This window comes from Nansenia antarctica (genome assembly GCF_963989245.1).
Source record: "Nansenia antarctica genome assembly, chromosome: 12".
NCBI lineage: Eukaryota > Metazoa > Chordata > Actinopteri > Argentiniformes > Microstomatidae > Nansenia > Nansenia antarctica.
Window position 1 is genome coordinate 29,348,852 of NC_137682.1, and position 18,879 is coordinate 29,367,730.

The following is an 18,879-nucleotide window of genomic DNA, read 5'->3' on the forward strand; positions in this document are numbered from 1 at the left end:
CACTCAGGAACAATGGCCAAGACCTGACGACATTGAGCTTGCTGAGGTTTGTGACTCCATCAGTTGTTACCCTTTGAAAGAAAAATCTTTGATTGTGTGTATGAATGAAGTATGAATAGAACATTTGACTATACTATTGTATTAGGATTGTTTCTGCCACTCTACTAGGCCATGAATAGATTCATAGAGACAAGTTCAGGTCAATAATTTCTGAAACATTTTAGTTTTGCCCACTTCTCCAGAATGACTGTTTTACTAACAGCTCACAGCTCACATCTTAAAACACAATAGGGCAGATTGAAGTTGAGTGTGTGGATGACAGGGCTACCTGAGGAGCTTCTACCACCTGAGCAGCACAAGTTCCCGCAGTAGGAGAGCTGCATCAGGTATGGAGGACAAGTACAGGGAAATGCAAGACTTCTTTGATCTGGAGCAGACTGGTCGGCTGGACCCCCAGACCCTCTCTGTGATGAGGAGGGACAGGTGTGGGGTGCCTGATGTGGAAAACTTCAGCTTCTACCCTGACAAGTCCAAGTGGAGGAACCGCACCATCACATACAGGTGCACAACACACTCTAAAAGACAACTGTGTGGGAGATTCTGCCATCCTTTGTTGGGCATTAGCTTTGCTCAGTGATATCCAAAAAGCTGTGATGGGTTTGATTTGATTTTAACATCTGAAAATGATGCAATCCTCAACATGAGCATGATGTTTTCGTTTGTCCTCTTTCACAATTTAGTTGCCCTATTAAATAGATTACAATCTCTGGAGCCACTCCAGTTCTTGATGCTATTGTTCAGTCTGCTGCATGAATGTGTGTGTGGTTTGCTAACACCCTGCAGGATTGTGAAGTACACCCCTGACCTTACGAGGGAGCAGGTAGATAGCTCAATCCACTTTGCACTGAAGATCTGGAGCGACGTAGCCCCACTGAAGTTCATCAAAGTCAACCATGGCAAGGCAGACATCGAACTCTCCTTTGCATCAAAAGGTATTCAACATAGTTGACTATAGCTTAAAAATAGCTCAAACATCATTATGGAACATAAGGATTATATCACATTTGGCAAAGCACAGCATGCACTGTTTTTCACACTTTATATGACATGAGACTATGAATTACTTGTATAGCAGACCCTATAAAGGCTTTATAACATTGTTATCATGCCTTCATAAAACATTTTGTTTAAATTGTTTTAATTAGTTTAAAGAGTGGAACTCTTTTCAGAAGTTTCAGAGAATGTGAGCGGCTGCACGTGAGGAACTACACTATAATTATGTGCTTTGGAGCAACAAGACATTACTAATGTTAGAAATCCCAAGGCTCTGACTCAGTCACTGTGGTCTCTCTCTCTATATCCCTCTTAGCTCATGGAGACTTCTTCCCCTTTGACGGCCCCAAGGGTGTGCTGGCTCACGGCTTTGAGCCAGGGGACGGCATGGGAGGAGACGTGCACTTTGACGAGGACGAAATCTGGACAATGGGGCATCGCAAGCCAGGTATTGCTGTTAAAAAAGGAACCAACTGTACGTGTCTGATTCTATTACAAGCACAAAACATGACCCAAGACTAAAAAACCTCTGGCTGGATGCTGTTTCAGGTTACAACCTTTTCACGGTTGCTGCGCATGAGTTAGGCCATTCATTGGGGCTCTCCCATTCCAAAGACCCCTCTGCTCTCATGTACCCCAACTACAAGTATTACAATGCAGCACAGTATACACTGCCAAAGGATGATGTGCTTGGCATCCAGGCACTGTATGGTGAGTTACTGTAACTTGGGGAATAACATGATTATCAGATGATACTACAATGGATATTTGATGTGTATGGTACACATTGATAAACATCGCAGATGGTGCTTTTATTTCACAGGCAAACACACAAAAAAACAGAGCCCGCAGATCGTCCCTCAGAACTGTGACCCCAACTTCTTTGTTGATGCAGTAGCAGTGGTCGGGAACGAGATTGTTTTCTTTAAGGACAGGTAAAGAATGTTTACCTGCAATATGACACCTCAAACACACAAATACATGTGAGTGCTTTGTTTACAATGAAATGATGTGGGCATGATTGTGACACAGGGGCTGCTTTGCATGCCACACACTGTGTGCTAAAATGCTGTCCAGTGCTCTAGCTGAAGTCAGTTACTTTGTAACCTTCTATTCTAACTGCTATCACCTCAACAACACATTTTGTTTAATGTCGAAGTGCAGATCACCTAGCTCAAGCTCCCATTCACCACACCATGGGTAGAATTCTGCCAGATAGCAAACATTTTGCCGGAGTACGTTTGTACAAGGCGTGAAACATGACCACGTGTTTGTCTCAGGTACATGTGGATAAGAACAACATGGCCGAGATACTGGAACCGGCTGAGAGAGGGTCACAGTAGCATATATCTCCCTAGCATCAACTCTCCTGTGGATGCAGCATATGACATCCCCGCCAAAGGCGTAGCATATGTCTTCACTGGTAATGTGTAATCTCCAAAGCATCACTTATGTCTCAAACACAGCATTTCTGAATCAAAATTATAGCGCCACGTCAAAAGTGTCGTGCTTCAAGCAAGAAACTCTTGCATTTGGCAGTTGTGTATGTTTAAGCTTTTCATAGTGTTCCAAATGCAGTGACACAGCTGTGTCTTTCAGGTCCAAAATACTGGGTGGTTCAACAGCTGAAGATGAAAAGCCATTTTGGCTCAATCTATGAGTTTGGGTTCCCATTCCGAGTACGGCACATTGACGCTGCTGTTCATATCAAAGACTATGGAAAAACATTCTTCTTCATAGGACATGTTTATTACAGGTAAATGTTCCCCGTTGAATAGTTAATTGTATACCCCAAGTGCACCTTTAACTGAATATATTTATAAATCATATTTTGTTTCAAATGTTTTGTTCACAAATACACTATTTAGATTCAGTTTACTGTGATTGTTTCCATGTGAACAGTAACTAAAAGTAATAGTCTGCCACCTAGATTTTGCTGATAAGACTCATTCAATGTATGTACAAAATACATGTTTATGCATAATCCATTCCACAGGTATGATGAACAGAAAAGTAGGATGGATCCAGGATTTCCGAGAAACATCCATACGAACTGGCCAGGCATTGGGAGAAAGGTTGATGCAGCATTTGAGTTACAAGGTATAAATACACCATGTCACCACTCATCCTATTGCCTGTCACAGTTCCAATCACAGTAGCCAACAGTACGTGACATTAGAATTATAAGGTTCTATCTCCATTTTTGTCAAAATATAGTTTTTTACATAATCTGATCCATTAGGTGTTTATTAATGCCTGTGTGGTGTTATTTTTAAAATGTTGACATTTTATTTAGTAATTCATAAAATGCAAAGGTTCCATCTCACAAAACATAATGGAATGTAAAAACGTTGACGCTCAATATCTCTGAACTACCCTAAACGGAGATAGAACCTTATAATTCTAAGCTCACGAGTAGCTTCACACATGGTAGCACATTCATGTGTTAATGTAAATGTTTTTTTCTGTACAATATTCTCCTGATTTCTTCAACTCTTGTTTGCAGGTAGTATTCACATCTTCAGTGGGGCAAAGGCATATCAGTTTGACTACAGGCAAGGAAGGGTACTGAACACCATGCAGGCAAATGCATGGCTTGGCTGCCAATAGGATTGCCAAAAGCACCAGGCATGATCAGTCATGGCAAGTCTTAATGCCAAAAGTCAAGTCAAGTCAAATGTATTATCACACTAGCACAAATTTGATCCTAGACGGGTATTAAAAACACATTCAATCTATCATAAATACAACATGAAAGACAACATACCAGATAGGACACAGAGGCAGCAATACAGTACAGTGCAAGATCACTTCATGTGAAGACAAAGGATAAGCAAATTGCTTAGTGCAATCGTTTGAACAAATTCAATTGTTAATTGCAGCACAAACAAAAGAGTCTTTTCATTTTCATGTACATTTTTTTAGTCCTATGAGTTGGAACTCAATGGGCTGGTTTCATGGACACAGATTAAGACTAATCCTAGACTAAAAAGAGATTTTCCATTGCAAGTGTGATTTGATCCTGGACTAGTCTTAAACTAGTGAAACTGGCCCTATACCTGAAGGTAGAAGCTCAAACTCCCTCTGCAGGGGGTGGTCACTACAGACCAATATGGCATGGGCCTTCCTTACAACCTGCAGACTGTAAAGGTCAGAAAGCTGTGCTTGGTTCACCCCAATAACTTTACTGGCCACTCTGACAAGCCAACCCAGCCTATTCTTATAGCCAGATTCAGGTTCCCAAACCACACCACACCGCACCCAAACCACACCACAATAGTAGATTGTACACCGACCAACTCCTCCATCTCAAAGCCAAAGAAACGCCCTCACCAACCACATCAGACAGTCCAACACCCTCCCAATATTTAAACAGGCCCTCAAAACCCACCTCTTCAAGCTCGCCTTCACCAGTTAACCCTCTCCCCCTCTTCCCATGTGTCCCCAGCACTACCTTAATTAGGCCGCTATACTTTCTTCTATTCACCTTTTATTTCTTTTTATTATTACTACTCAATCTTTTCAGTTTGTAATGCGTCTTTGAGTGTCTAGAAAAGCGCTATATAAGTCTAATGTATTATTATTATTATTATTATTATTATTATTATTATTATTATTAATAGAAAAAGACAGCACAGACTCAAAGGTTCTGTAGAACAGTCATAATTTTGGTGCACACATTAAAATAATTAATTCTCAAGAAGTAAAGACATTGTTTTACCTTCTTAGAAATGACATCTGCATTAGCCTGAAAGCACAACCTATTATCAAACATAATACCCAAATATCAGTACTCCACCAAATCAGTCTCAGTTACCTCAATAACTGTGAGTTTGGGGATGGGTGGTGGCTTCCTACAATCTATAATCATGTTCTTGGTTTAAGACACATTCAGTTCAAGGAAAGACTCCTTAAGTCCAATGTATACTTCTGCGTTGAATTTACAAGCGGCTACGCCGTAGCCTACACAAGGGCTCTCCCAATTTATACTTCTGCGTTGGTCGGTCTGCGTCGCGTTGGTCGGTGTACTCATAGTGGCATAATAGCGTTTTTTTTGTTGTTATGCTTGTTGTAAAGAAAATGTCTACACCATAACTCAAAGTAACTAACAAAATAACTCACCATAACTCAAAGTCATTAACGACCAGCCTCCTTATCTAGTCCCCCTCCCCTTCAGCAGGCTAACTATGACTGAGTCACACACTGTGATCTGTCTGTCAGAAAGTTTAAAATTCATCCATTGATATTAATATCAAGATTAAAATTAGATAGGAGTTTCTCTACAAGCAAATGTGGTTGCATGGTGCGAAAAGCATGGCATGAGTCAGGGGGCCCTCAAGGTGATGACACAGACAGTTTAGCAGCATCAGGGTGGCATCCTCTCCAACTCTGCCAGCTCTATAAGCAAACTGCAGAGGTTCTAAAGAACGCTGCACCTGCTGCTGAACAGCCTGCATTATCATTATTTTTGAAAAACCTTCATAAATAAAGATGTAAGTGCTAAGGTCTAAAATCCTTTAAGCTTTTTGAGTTCATACACTTGGCAACAGGGACAATAGTTGAGTGCTTCCAGATTATTGGTATCTTTTTTAGCTCAAGATATTCCATAAAAATAATATAGCAAATATTGCAGAGCTGCTCAGCTCAGGTCTTAAGCACCTTGCCACAGATCTCATCACAGCACGGCTCTTTCTGATATGGCTGTGCCTAACCAATGAAGATGAAGATTCCAAGAACACTGACCGTCTGTGCACTGGAAGCAGCCCTGAAGGGCAAGGGAACTGTTCTCAGTCCAGACCTTCACCCTTTGCTTCACCACTTGCTCACGTTGTAACACAGTCTTATACATCGGTAGGAGATGGACTACATTATGATCTGATGATTGAGCGGGGGTCCACTGACAGATTTGTCTTTCGACAGTGTTGTTGTCCACCGACAGCGTTGTTGTCACTATATTTGTTACCAGGAGTGACTGTAAATTGATGTTTTTGTCAATTCAAAACTGTTCATTTCCAATTTAATCCTGATGTGCTTTTGGGATGTATGTGCCAGTGATCAGTTTTGTGTCTGCATTTGTGTCTCTTACTGCTTTTGTGTGAATACGAGTACAGAACCATTCACCATTCAACTTTTGTTCATGTAAATACGTTTTGAATTGTGTTTAATTAAAATCATGAAACCTGGTCCTCTGTGGCTCAGTTGGTAGAGCATGGCGCTAACAACACTCAGGTTGTGGGTTTGATTGTTGTTGGGACCATATATACTGTAAAATGTATGTACTCACTGCAATGTAATTCACTTTGGATAAAAGTGTTAGATTAATAGCATATATTATATGAAACAGACAAAAATCTTCAATGAATCTTTGCCATCACCGGTGCACAACTCCCTGCCATCAAGGTCCTCCAGCTTAGGCGGTGTCTGCGGACAGGCCCGAATTAACCCTTTGTGGTGCTCTAGGGTGACCACAACTTCACCACCCACTCCTCCCAAAAGTTACATTTATATTTATCTATAAATATCATAGATTTACATTAACTTATAGCTTAAGTATAGACTCACCACACATACTATAGAAAAATGTAAGATCCAACCCAAAAACCTGACACCATAGATAGACATGGGCCTACAAATGCCATACATGCTCAAACATACATACAGTAAATAAATACATATAGACTACTGGTCATAACAGACTCAACAGTTACCCTCGCAGTTGGTAATGGGCAGGGTTAAGAACAGCCTGAGTGCAACGAACACGCTTCAGAAAGTAGTCTGTAGCCCATTTTCTTCACAGGTGTCCTCAGGTGAATGTTTTTTCTCTTCCTGCACGAAATTCTTGAACAATAGAACATCAACATGCTAAAAACACATAACTACACATAATGATGATCACACAGTCTTTGCTTTTGAACATGTCCTAAAACATAGGTTTGTTTACAAGCCATGTATCACTTACACAGTAGCCTACGAAGCAGGACAGTAGACGATACAGTGAATCCAATTCACAAATGATTGATCCTAAAACTGTTGTTTGTTATATTGAGTGGGCTCTTCAAGACTTAAACTTTCGTAATATGAAAAGAAAACGGAAAACACATAAAATAAAAAAATAAAAAATAAAAAAGTTTGGTCATTTGTGCGACTTGAGAATTGCCGACATGCAGAGTTTTTCACCAGACCATGTCACAAATGCAGAGATTCCAGCAGTCACTGTGCAGTATCTAAGTTTAGATCACAATTTTGCAATATGTCACTTGTGGCTTTGAACCTACTCAGCACAGCATCCCATAGATTCGCCATTATTGCAGTCTCCAATTCATCAGGTTTATGAGAGAGCACAGCAGCCTCGCGCTTGGCATCAAATCAAATCAAATCAAATGTTATTTGTATAGCGCATTTCTGACAAGATGCAACTCAATGCGCTTCACATAATGAACATTCTCAGTCAATCAATCAATCAATCAATCAATACTGACAGAGCCGCAAGCAGGCAAAAGTAAAAACCTGTACACTATGTAGCCAGGAAAATTCCCTTGCAGCCCTCTACACATAAAGCGACTACTAGCCAGTTTGCCTACCAGCACCCAGCGGTGGGCCCCCACACCCCCCCCCGGGGAGCCCCCACCGCCCCACACACCCAGCCCGCCCCACCACCAGCACACCCGGCCCAGCCAAGCAAGCACAGACCACAAAGGCCCCGCACAAGGACGGCCAAGCAGGTGCCCCGGCGGAGGAACAGACCAGGCACACGGGGCAGCCGGGGGCCCCCAAGGGGAGGCCCAAGGACCACCGGCGCAAAGCAAGCAAGCAAGGGCGAAAAACCTGTACACCATGTACCAGGAAAAGTTCCATGCATATTATCGGCGTACACACTGTCCATAAATGTAGTGTTATATCTGCATCGTTCTGCATCCAGCATGGGCACAGGTCCTGCCAAAAGAGAATCTTAAGCGCAGTTATGATGCAACAACACAATAAAGATGACAGCAATACAACCTGATGGTGGTCCAGGTACATCCTGGTACCGATTCCAGTACTGCTCTAGGTGCTACTGGGAGCTGACAGTGCCTCATCAGCACCCAGGTCCTTTTTCCTGTCAACACAAATCTCAAAACACGAGTATGGTGTAATGGCCTAGTGATCCTAGTTCTATAATGTCCAATGTCTCCCCTTAGTAGCAAAAGGCGACATTGAATAAGTACGGTAGGTTTCGAGGTCTCTTAAACATTTCCTGAGTTTTAGACAACCTCAAGCCCTCAGGTAGGGTGTTCCACAATCTAGGAGCATACACTAAAAGCTGATCCTCCAAATCTCTTAGTCCTAGCCTCTGGCACTATTAGAAGTTCCGTGCCACTAGACCTTAGGGGATCTTATGAGCATGTCCACCATGTAATTGGGTGCATCGCAGTGGAGTGATTTATAGACTAGTAAAAGGATCTTAAAGTCTATTCTATAACTGACAGGGAGCCAGTGTAGTGATCTCAAGACAGGTGTGATGTGCGCTCTTCGTTTGGTCCTAGTAAGGACACGAGCAGCAGCATTCTGAACCATTTGTAGTCTATTAATCATTTTTTTGGGGAGACCTGTCAGGAGAGCATTACAGTAATCTAGCCTACTAGTAACAAACGCATGCATTAATTTTTCGGTGTCTGCCTGGGAGAGAAATGATTGTACCTTAGTGATGTTTCTTAAATGGTAGAAGGATGTTTTAATAGTATTATTAATATGAGTTTCAAAATGTAGATCTGGGTCAATTATGACAACAAGATTCCTAGCCTGACACTTAGTGTTAAGAGCTAGTGTTTTCAAGTGTGCAGATAATTTCTCTCTCCCAGTTTTCTCGCCAATGATCAATACCTCTGTTTTTTCTTGATTGAGTTGGAGAAAATGTTGTGTCATCCAAATATTAATATCAGCAATACAATCTATCAGGTGGTCGATCATCTTGTAGTCGTTGGGAGTTACTGAGATATAAAGCTGAGTGTCGTCAGCATAGCTGTGGTAGTTAACGCTATGCCTCTTGATAACAGAACTGAGGGGTAGCATGTATAGGCTAAAAAGCAACGGTCCTAAAATGGACCCCTGGGGAACTCCACAGGTTGCGCTATACTTTTTTTAACTTATGGTCACCAAGGGCTACAAAGTAGTCTCGGTCAGCCAGGTAAGTCCTGAACCAGTTTAAGACCGGACCTGAGAGGCCAACCCAGTTTTCAAGTCTCTCAATAAGTATGGAATGGTCTACCGTATCAAAGGCTGCACTTAAGTCTAAGAGTACAAGAATCAAGAGTTTTTTCGAGTCTGCATTTATCCTAAGGTCATTAGTTACCTTAAGTAAAGCTGTTTCTGTGCTGTGGTATGATCGGAAACCTGACTGAAGTGGGTCATACCTATTATTTAAGACTAAGAATTCATGAAGCTGTTTGTACGCTGCCTTTTCTAAAATTTTGCTTAGAAAAGTGAGATTGGATATTGGTCTACAGTTTTTTGGATCAGAAAGATCTAGGTTACTTTTCTTCAGGGTGGGTCTAACCAGGGCAGTTTTAAGGGCCGCTGGAAATATCCCTTTAAGTAGGGAGTGATTTACAATGCCTAGTATGTCATCAGACACAGATTCAAAAATGTCCTTAAAAAAGGTGGTAGGAATAGGGTCAAGAGGACACGTAGACGGTTTAAGCTGTGACACAATTTTACCTAATGTTTCAGTACTAATCATGGTGAACATGCTCATAGTCATGTTCTGTGGTGACGGATCTACAGTGTTACACAAACCTAGTCTTTCCTGAGTAATACATATTCTAATATTTGTTATCTTATCCCTTAAGTGGGCTGCAAATTCCTCGCATTTGGTGACAGAGGCTGCGCCGTCTAGTGTTCTAGGAGCAGGGTTTACAAGGCAATCAATTGTCGAGAACAAGACCCTGGGGTTATTCTTGTTTGTAGATATTATATTTGAGAAGTGATTTTTCCTAGCATTTCGCATTGCCAAGTTAAAGGCAGATAGATGTTCTTTAAAAATATTCTGATCAACCTGTAATTTGCTCTTTCTCCATCTGCGCTCAGCTTTCCTACATGTTCTCTTAAGGAGATTTATTTCACTGTTACGCCATGGTGCTCTCCTCTTGGCTCCAACCTTTTTTAGTTTGGTAGGTGCCAGGGAGTCTAGGGCCATTTTTACTTTATTGTTAAAGGTAATTACTAAGTCGTTTTCATATAACGTGGGAGTTGTGTGATTACTGTTCATTAAAGCTTTGAAATTCTCAGCCACTGCAGGGGTAAGATAACGTTTTTTAACAACACGTTCAGCATTGCTTTCAGCTTTACGTGTTACAATGGTAGTTTGGTAGGTGCCAGGGAGTCTAGGGCCATTTTTACTTTATTGTTAAAGGTAATTACTAAGTCGTTTTCATATAACGTGGGAGTTGTGTGATTACTGTTCATTAAAGCTTTGAAATTCTCAGCCACTGCAGGGGTAAGATAACGTTTTTTAACAACACGTTCAGCATTGCTTTCAGCTTTACGTGTTACAATGGTAAAGAAAATACAGAAATGGTCAGAGAGGGCCAGGTCGCTGATACCTGATATTGAGACCTCAAGACCCTTTGTAATCACAAGATCAAGGGTATGGCCATGATTGTGAGTGGGTTCATTGACATGTTGGATAAAATCCATAGATTTCAAGAGGTCAATAAAATCCCTAGCCCTCAAGTCAGCCTCATTATCAACATGAAAATTAAAATCTCCAGTGATAATAATCCTATCATAGTTGGGATGGATAATGGATAGGAACTAAGAGAAGTAGGTATGGGCTGGTTTCGGCGGCCTGTATACATGCAGTTACCGTTAGAATAGGTGGTTGGCATGCCATAACTGTGGCATGATATTCAAAGGAGGAGAATATATCAAAGGATATGCTCTTGCAGTTTAGATTATTTGAAGCTATGGTAGCTGTTCCTCCCCCCTTTTTTCCATTTCTGATTGATTGGAAAAAACTGTAGTTGGGGGGAGATGCCTCAATAGGGACTGCTGCTCCATTTGTATCTAGCCAAGTTTCTGTGAGTAGCATACAATCGAGTTTTCTATCACAAATGAGCTCATTTATGATAAATCTTTTTTTTTTCGATAGGGACCTGATATTCAAAATTGCCATGGAGATGTCATTTTGACACTGGGACTGACTCGAGGGAATACTTAATGAAATGGGTAATACGTTTCTCATATTTGCGCCATATATTACCTTATTTGTGGTAGTGGGAGTCCGGTGGGAGACAATAGTCTGGATGGCCTGTTTGGGTATGGTGCCCGCCTGCTGTCCCTGTCCATGGACCTCGCTGTCCAGCATTATCCTTTTCCTCCGCATCTGTTGCATCTGAACCTTCCCAAGGCCTCTTTTTGCACTGTAGTTTTCTCTCAAAGCTTTGGTGGAGTCAGCTGTACTAGAACTCCATCTAGTACTGGACAGTGGTTTTAGAGTCCTGCTGATGTACACATCCTTGTTGTTAAATATCCGATTCCAACGCTGAGAGGATGCAGCACAAGACATACAGTAACTGAAGTAGGTCAAATTCATCTCTCCACCACTTTCCCTTTGTTGCTGACAAATCAAAAAATGTATGTCAACTGGTCAATGTGTGACATATCGGGGTTGAATCTAAGATGACTGAGAAGTACTTGGCATGCTGTAGTTTGGCTGCAATCCTTTTCTTTACTTTCTCACCCTTTAAGCAAATGAACTCCTCACCCACAGTAGATGACAGGTACGAAAAATACATGATAATGTAGACTGTAGGCATTTTCACCCAATCGCAATTCTTTTTCATATATACATGTATATACACTACCGTTCAAAAGTTTGGGGTCACCCAGACAATTTGGTGTTTTCCATGAAAACTCACACTTTTATTTATCAAATGAGTTGCAAAATGAATAGAAAATATAGTCAAGACATTGACAAGGTTAGAAATAATGATTTTTATTTGAAATAATGATTTTGTCCTTCAAACTTTGCTTTCGTCAAAGAATGCTCCCTTTGCAGCAATTTCAGCATTGCAGACCTTTGGCATTCTAGCTGTTAATTTGTTGAGGTAATTTGAAGAAATGTCACCCCACACTTCCTGAAGCACCTCCCACGAGTTGGATTGGCTTGATGGGCACTTCTTGCGTACCATACGGTCAAGCTGCTCCAACAACAGCTCAATGGGGTTGAGATCTGGTGACTCCGCTGGCCACTCCATTACAGACAGAATACTAGCTGCCTGCTTCTTCCCTAAATAGTTCTTGCATAATTTGGAGGTGTGCTTTGGGTCATTGTCCTGTTGTAGGAGGAAATTGGCTCCAATCAAGCGCTGTCCACAGGGTATGGCATGGCGTTGCAAAATTGAGTGATAGCCTTCCTTATTCAAAATCCCTTTTACCTTGTACAAATCTCCCACGTTACCAGCACCAAAGCAGCCCCAGACCATCACATTACCTCCACCATGCTTGACAGGTGGCGTCAGGCACTCTTCCAGCATATTTTCATTTGTTCTGCGTCTCACAAATGTTCTTCTGTGTGATCCAAACACCTCAAACTTCGATTTGTCTGTCCATAACACCTTTTTACAATCTTCCTCTGTCCAATGTCTATGTTCTTTTGCCCATATTACTACTTTTCCTTTTATTGGTCAGTGTCAGATATGGCTTTTTCTTTGCCACACTGCCTAGAAGGCCAGCATCCCGGAGTCGCCTCTTCACTGCAGACGTTGACACTGGTGTTTTGCGGGTACCATTTAATGAAGCTGCCAGTTCAGGACCTGTGAGGCGTCTATTTCTCAAACTAGAGACTCTAATGTACTTGTCTTCTTGCTCAGTTGTGCACCGGGGCCTCCCACTTCTCTTTCTACTCTGGTTAGAGCCTGTTTGTGCTGTTCTCTGAAGGGAGTAGTACACACCGTTGTAGGAAATGTTCAGTTTCTTGGCAATTTCTCACATGGAATAGCCTTCATTTCTAAGAACAAGAATAGACTGTTGAGTTTCATATGAAAGTTCTCTTTTTCTGAGAGTATAATCGAACCCACAAATGTGATGCTCCAGATACTCAACTAGCTCAAAGGAAGGCCATTTGTATAGCTTCTCTAACCAGCAAAACCGTTTTCAGCTGTGCTAACGTGATTGCACAAGGGTTTTCAAGGTTTTTCTAATCATCCATTAGCTTTTTAACACGATTAGCAAACACAATGTACCATTAGAACACTGGAGTGACGGTTGCTGGAAATGGGCCTCTATACACCTATGTAGATATTCCATTAAAAACCAGATGTTTGCAGCTAGAATTGTCATTTTCCACATTAACAATGTATAGAGTGTATTTCTGATTAATTTTATGTAATCTTCATTGAAAAAAAACTGTGCTTTTCTTTCAAAAATAAGGACATTTCTAAGTGACCCCAAACTTTTGAACGGTAGTGTACCTATATACACGAATGGTTAATTTTGTACAGTTTGCATCCCTTCCAGTAAATAATACATATAGAAAATATCACAAATATTCGGGTCTAGTCATTGTTTTAATCATTTGGTGCCCCCCCATTGGCTGGTGCCCCCAGGGCATCCGCCTGATGCCGTCTATGGATAGTCTGGCCTATTCAGCGCAAGGCGCAAGGCATCAGTAGGGATCTCTTACCCCAGCCACCAACTGTTCCCTCTTCCCATCCAGGAGGCGTTACCGGAGTCTCCATTCCCGCACCAGCAGGCTCAGGAACAGCTTCTACCCTGCGGCTGTCACTCTGCTGAACTCAGCATCCCGGCGGTAGCTCAGCCCTCCTCTGCCCCAACAAGAGGAACATTGACTACCCATATGTGTACACAGTGTACACTCCCCCCATACCTCTACCCATATGTGTACACAGTGTACACTCCCCCCATACCTCTACCAGCTGCAGACTCAGGACTTCATTCATCACAGTAGATGACACATTCATCTATATTATCATGTCTTTTGCACATCTGGTTAGATGCAAAACTACATTTTGTTGTCTCAGTACTTGTACTCCGTGCAATGAGTGTCTGCTGAATGTCAAAAGAATGCACAAATATATTCAAACTAAATACTTGAGCAACCTACCCTAATAGTTAAATATTGTATCTTGTTATAACTATTGTATCTACGGTACACTACTCCTATAGTTTACCTCACACTACTTTATCACCATCCCCAAACTCTCGACATACAACTTCCCCCAGTGGTATCAGGGGTGGATGCCTCTGTCTTCAGGACAAGGGCTTGTCCTAACATTTACAGGAATGTACAAGAGCACAACATCTACCGTTGTAACTTACTCAAGTTCTGATTAGAGCAATGCATACCTCGGGCTGTTAGGCAGGCTATAAAAGAGAGGATGGACAGGGCAGAGGGAACGAAAGACAGAGAGAGAGAGAGAGAGAGAGAGAGAGAGAGAGAGAGAGAGAGAGAGAGAGAGAGAGAGAGAGAGAGAGAGAGAGAGAGAGAGAGAGAGAGAGAGAGAGACTCGACCATTCTGCAACCATTTCTGCACTTCTGACATAGGTGTGTAAATGATGAGTTCTTCTACAGGTTCTGTGATCCTGTTTCTGGCCTGTGTGGGTCTGTGTTGGGCTGCCCCCACCACAGCTCCAGAGGTCCAAACATCACCAGTGGAAGAAAAGACAATGGCTGAGGTAATGTATCTGAGGTATTAAGCACTATGGGCCAGTTTCCTGGATCCATATTAAGCCTAGCCTTGGACTTAACATAATGTTTGAGGACATAAAAGGTGCTCTCTAGCCCAGGAATAGGCATTATCTGGATCTGGTAAAGCATGTCTATGTTCCCCAGACTGCCTGGAATAATGACTATTTGTAAAGAAGTGGCACTTTGATAACTTACATAATCTGTAATCATGTCCAGACTGTGCAAAACATCTATGTTTAGAGATCCATAAAACACCAGTGTCAATATCATTTCCAATCCTTCCCCTGTACCAGGACTACCTGTTTCAATTCTACACTAATGTCGGGGTCACAAACTTAACATCTCGGAGCATCGTGAAGCCCTCCATCAATAAGAGCCTGGAGGCTATGCAGGCGTTCTTTGGCCTGGAGGTCACGGGGGTCCTGGATCAAAAGACGATGGAGGTGATGAAGGAGCCCAGGTGTGGCGTGTCTGACATCAGCAGATATGGACACTTTGCTGGGAGACCCAAATGGAATAAGCAGACTATAACCTACAGGTATGTTCTGAATAGCTAAGTAGTTAACTTGGTTGTGTTTGTTATGGATTAAGTTGATAACTACTGCAATGATTTACAGCTAATTTGGGAAGAATCATTTGACATTTTTAGCATACATTTAATTCTATTGACAATTTATGAACTGTTGAAGGATTGTTTTACCTGAACAGTAATGTCAATTAATTGCTTGAGCTTATAATTCTGAAATTACTGTTTCACCTAGAATCTCCCAGTACACACCAGACCTGAGCCAGAATCAAGTGGATGCAACCATAGCCCAGGCATTCCAGGTCTACAGTGATGTCATCCCCCTGGACTTCAAACAGATATACACTGGAACTGCTGACATCATGATCCTCTTTAAGGGTGGATGTGAGTATGCACTCAATACCCTCTCCATATAGGCACTCTCTCACTGCTGATAATAATTAGCTCAAATCTTCCATGTCCAAACACAGATCATGGGGACTTCTACCCTTTTGATGGGCGTAATGGTGTTTTGGCCCACGCCAATTCACCTGGTCAGAGCCAAGGTGGAGACACACACTTTGATGATGATGAAACTTGGACTCTGAGTCAGAGAGGTAACCGTCTCTGCACATAACAATGTTTAAGTCAACAAACATCCCTATGAATTGATTAACGTGATCACAAATATGGCCCTCAGGAGTGAATCTGTTTTTGGTGGCTGCTCATGAGTTTGGCCATGCGCTGGGGCTGGACCACTCCAGGGACAGGAGGGCTCTGATGTTCCCCACCTATCAGTATGCCAACACCAACGGATACAAGCTGCCTGATGATGACAGACGCGGGGTGCAAGTTCTATATGGTAACCTCACATCAACAGTTAACTGTTTATACTGAATATTACCACCCACACTACACTGTGTGTTTCTACAGCAGGATATTACCTCATATGAATTCATACAAAAAGCAGAACACCAAATGTGTATGAAATCTTATGAATAGCTACGAATGTGAAAGCCACAACCATTTAAGATGGCAGTTCAATATGAAAGGTAGAACCTAGCAGTTTAGTATGAAAGGTAGAATGCCTCATAAGGAGGTTGGTGGGGTGGTGGAAGCAGCACCGCGACTTGAAATCTCAACGTCTCTGGTTCAAATAGTGGTTGGGAAACTTTTTCACGTACCCAACCGTAACCACTCAAAGTTAATGCCTAATACTGCCTAACCGCCATGCAAGTATTTGTAGCTCTTTATACAAACTGGGTCATAAGATAGCTAATTAATTGGGAATGAATGGGTATGAATTCATACAAATTAAGAGTTTCTGTTGGTTTGTACTGTAAATGCACCAGTAATGACTGCCTATATAATCAACAGTAAATCTATATTGTATTTATTCTGTATGCCTCTGTATCTGTTGAATGTGTGATATTATACGTGTGTTGTATTGTATTACAGGTTCCCGTACACCAGATCCCAAACCTGAACCAATACCCACTGTTATTCCTGAGCCAGAGGAGCCTGAGCCTACAGAATGCGCTGATCCAGACCCCAAACCAAATCCTAAGCCCAACCCCAAAGACGAGCAGTGTAGCCCGGATCTGGCCTTTGATGCAGCCACTTCCATCAGAGGAGACCTGTATTTCTTCAAAAATGGGTGAGTTGGATGGAAAGACTTCAACATGATCAACATGTTCATATCAATTATCAATCTTGAATAACAACCATGTGTGAATAACAAGATGTTTGCAAGCTCATTCCTCTATGCTGTTCTAGGTACTATTGGAGGAAGAGTACATCTTACCAAGGAATTCGCCTCACTAAAGTTAGCTCCAAATGGCCTCGGATTAACTATGTTGATGCCGCCTATGAAGTCACATCTAAAGACGCGGTTTACCTGTTTGAAGGTACACATAATGATGATGAACACATAATGATGATGAACACACAATGATGATGAACAAAATCAAGTCAACATGTTATTGTCAGTGCCCTGAAAAGCACCAATTCAAAATGACGTCTGTTACTTTGTTCTATATTTCCACAGGTGATAAGTACTGGGGGATAAAGGCGTATGCAAAGACCATCATGCCTGGCTATCCAAAGCCTATCTCCAGCCTTGGTTTGCCTTCATCAGTAAATAAGTTAGATGCATCTGTGTATGTGGCGACCACGAGGAGAACCTACTTCTTTGTGGGCAACAAATACTGGAGGTGAGCATTACAATGACTTATTAGCTTTGCAAACGCCACTATTCATGATACATGATACGCCACTAATGTCACTATTCTGGATTTGCAGTTTGGGTATGTTTCCACTGCATGAAATATATATATTTGATGGATAAATATGTTTCAGCTATGATGAGGACAGAGGCCAAATGGACAATGGATATCCCCGATTCATAACTCAAGATTTTCCGGGCATTGGCTCAAAAGTGGATGCTGCCTTTGAGAATTTTGGTAAGAAAGAAAGTCCGATGTTTTAAAACGTATAATGATATAGGAAACCACAACTCCATTAAAACATTCCTTTTCTTCAGTAAACAATTGTTTCTTCTCATTAAGAAACACTCTCACGATTCTTGACTCTCACGATGTATTGATGAAAATGTATATTTTCTCCCATAGGTTACCTTTATTTCTCTGATGGTCCGAGGCAGAGTGAGTATTACTTGGCGTACAAAAGAGTGATACGTGTTCTCCTAAACTACGGCTGGCTGAATTGCTACTGAGATCTGCCCTGAAGATTCAACAATGTTAATCAATGGTTCCCAAGTTAAACCTAAAAAGATCTACCATATTTCTCAATACTTACATTTCTGTGAATAACCTCTGCACTGCTGTAAAGTCATGTTTCTTGGCATGTATATCATCATCACAATAAAAGCAAGGAAATGTGATTGCTGTCTCTTTTATTTATTTCAAATGATGTGCTAACTTTTGCCTGTAATGTATATTGGATCATTTGTTGTTCATCCTCTGAACATAGCCCAGGGATAAAAAAAAAAAAAAAATCAGACATGTGAGTTGTGTAAGCACTCCTGAAGATTTGACTGTGTGCCTCCAGGCTTTGACAGGATCCTACTCGCTTTTGTTTGGGGACGACTCATGGAATTTGGATAAAGGTCACACGTTTCCAATTTCAGTCAGGGAGAGGATTATGTGTTTTCTTTATATGTTATACATATGTTATACATATATCGAGGGGAGGGTCCTGCAATTACCAATTCATGAAATGTCAGTATTATCTTTCAGTGCTTTAGATATCAACAATGTGCATGCTCCCGTATTATTAATAAGGGGGCCATGGAGTCAAACATAACTCAATACTGTTTTTCCAGTGTTTTATATTGTATTTGCACACTAAGAGGTAGCCCCAATTGTTCCTGTTGTATCATTCATGCTTGTCTTACTATGGTCTATATAGAAAGTCATCATACCCCTTCACTTTTCCCACATGTGTTGTGTTTACAATTTAAAATGTATTAAATAAATAAAAATGGTCATCAATCCACACACAATACCCCATAATGAGTTTGCCAACAAAACAAGTGAGTTATGATCGCATGTCTACCATGCTGCCTTCAATCAATGTAATGATTAAGCAATGCCGCAGGAGTTTATTAGTAGTG

General features: G+C 41.5%; 1 protein-coding gene across 1 annotated transcript; it reads left to right on the forward strand.

Moving 5' to 3' along the window:
• Nucleotides 1–388: 388 nt before the first annotated feature.
• Nucleotides 389–17,462, forward strand: LOC308168500 (uncharacterized protein; the record flags this gene model as incomplete). Its single annotated transcript, XM_080543100.1, has 20 exons — nt 389–561; nt 844–992; nt 1,370–1,501; nt 1,603–1,764; nt 1,877–1,988; nt 2,334–2,476; nt 2,653–2,809; nt 3,050–3,153; nt 3,560–3,618; nt 4,144–4,203; nt 13,748–13,840; nt 13,941–13,995; nt 14,624–14,727; nt 15,034–15,278; nt 15,502–15,650; nt 15,737–15,862; nt 15,946–16,107; nt 16,704–16,902; nt 17,022–17,152; nt 17,293–17,462. The coding sequence occupies 20 exons, from the start codon at nt 389–391 to the stop codon at nt 17,460–17,462; spliced, it is 2,685 nt and encodes an 894-aa protein (XP_080399226.1).
• Between the last annotated feature and the right edge of the window lie 1,417 nt (nt 17,463–18,879).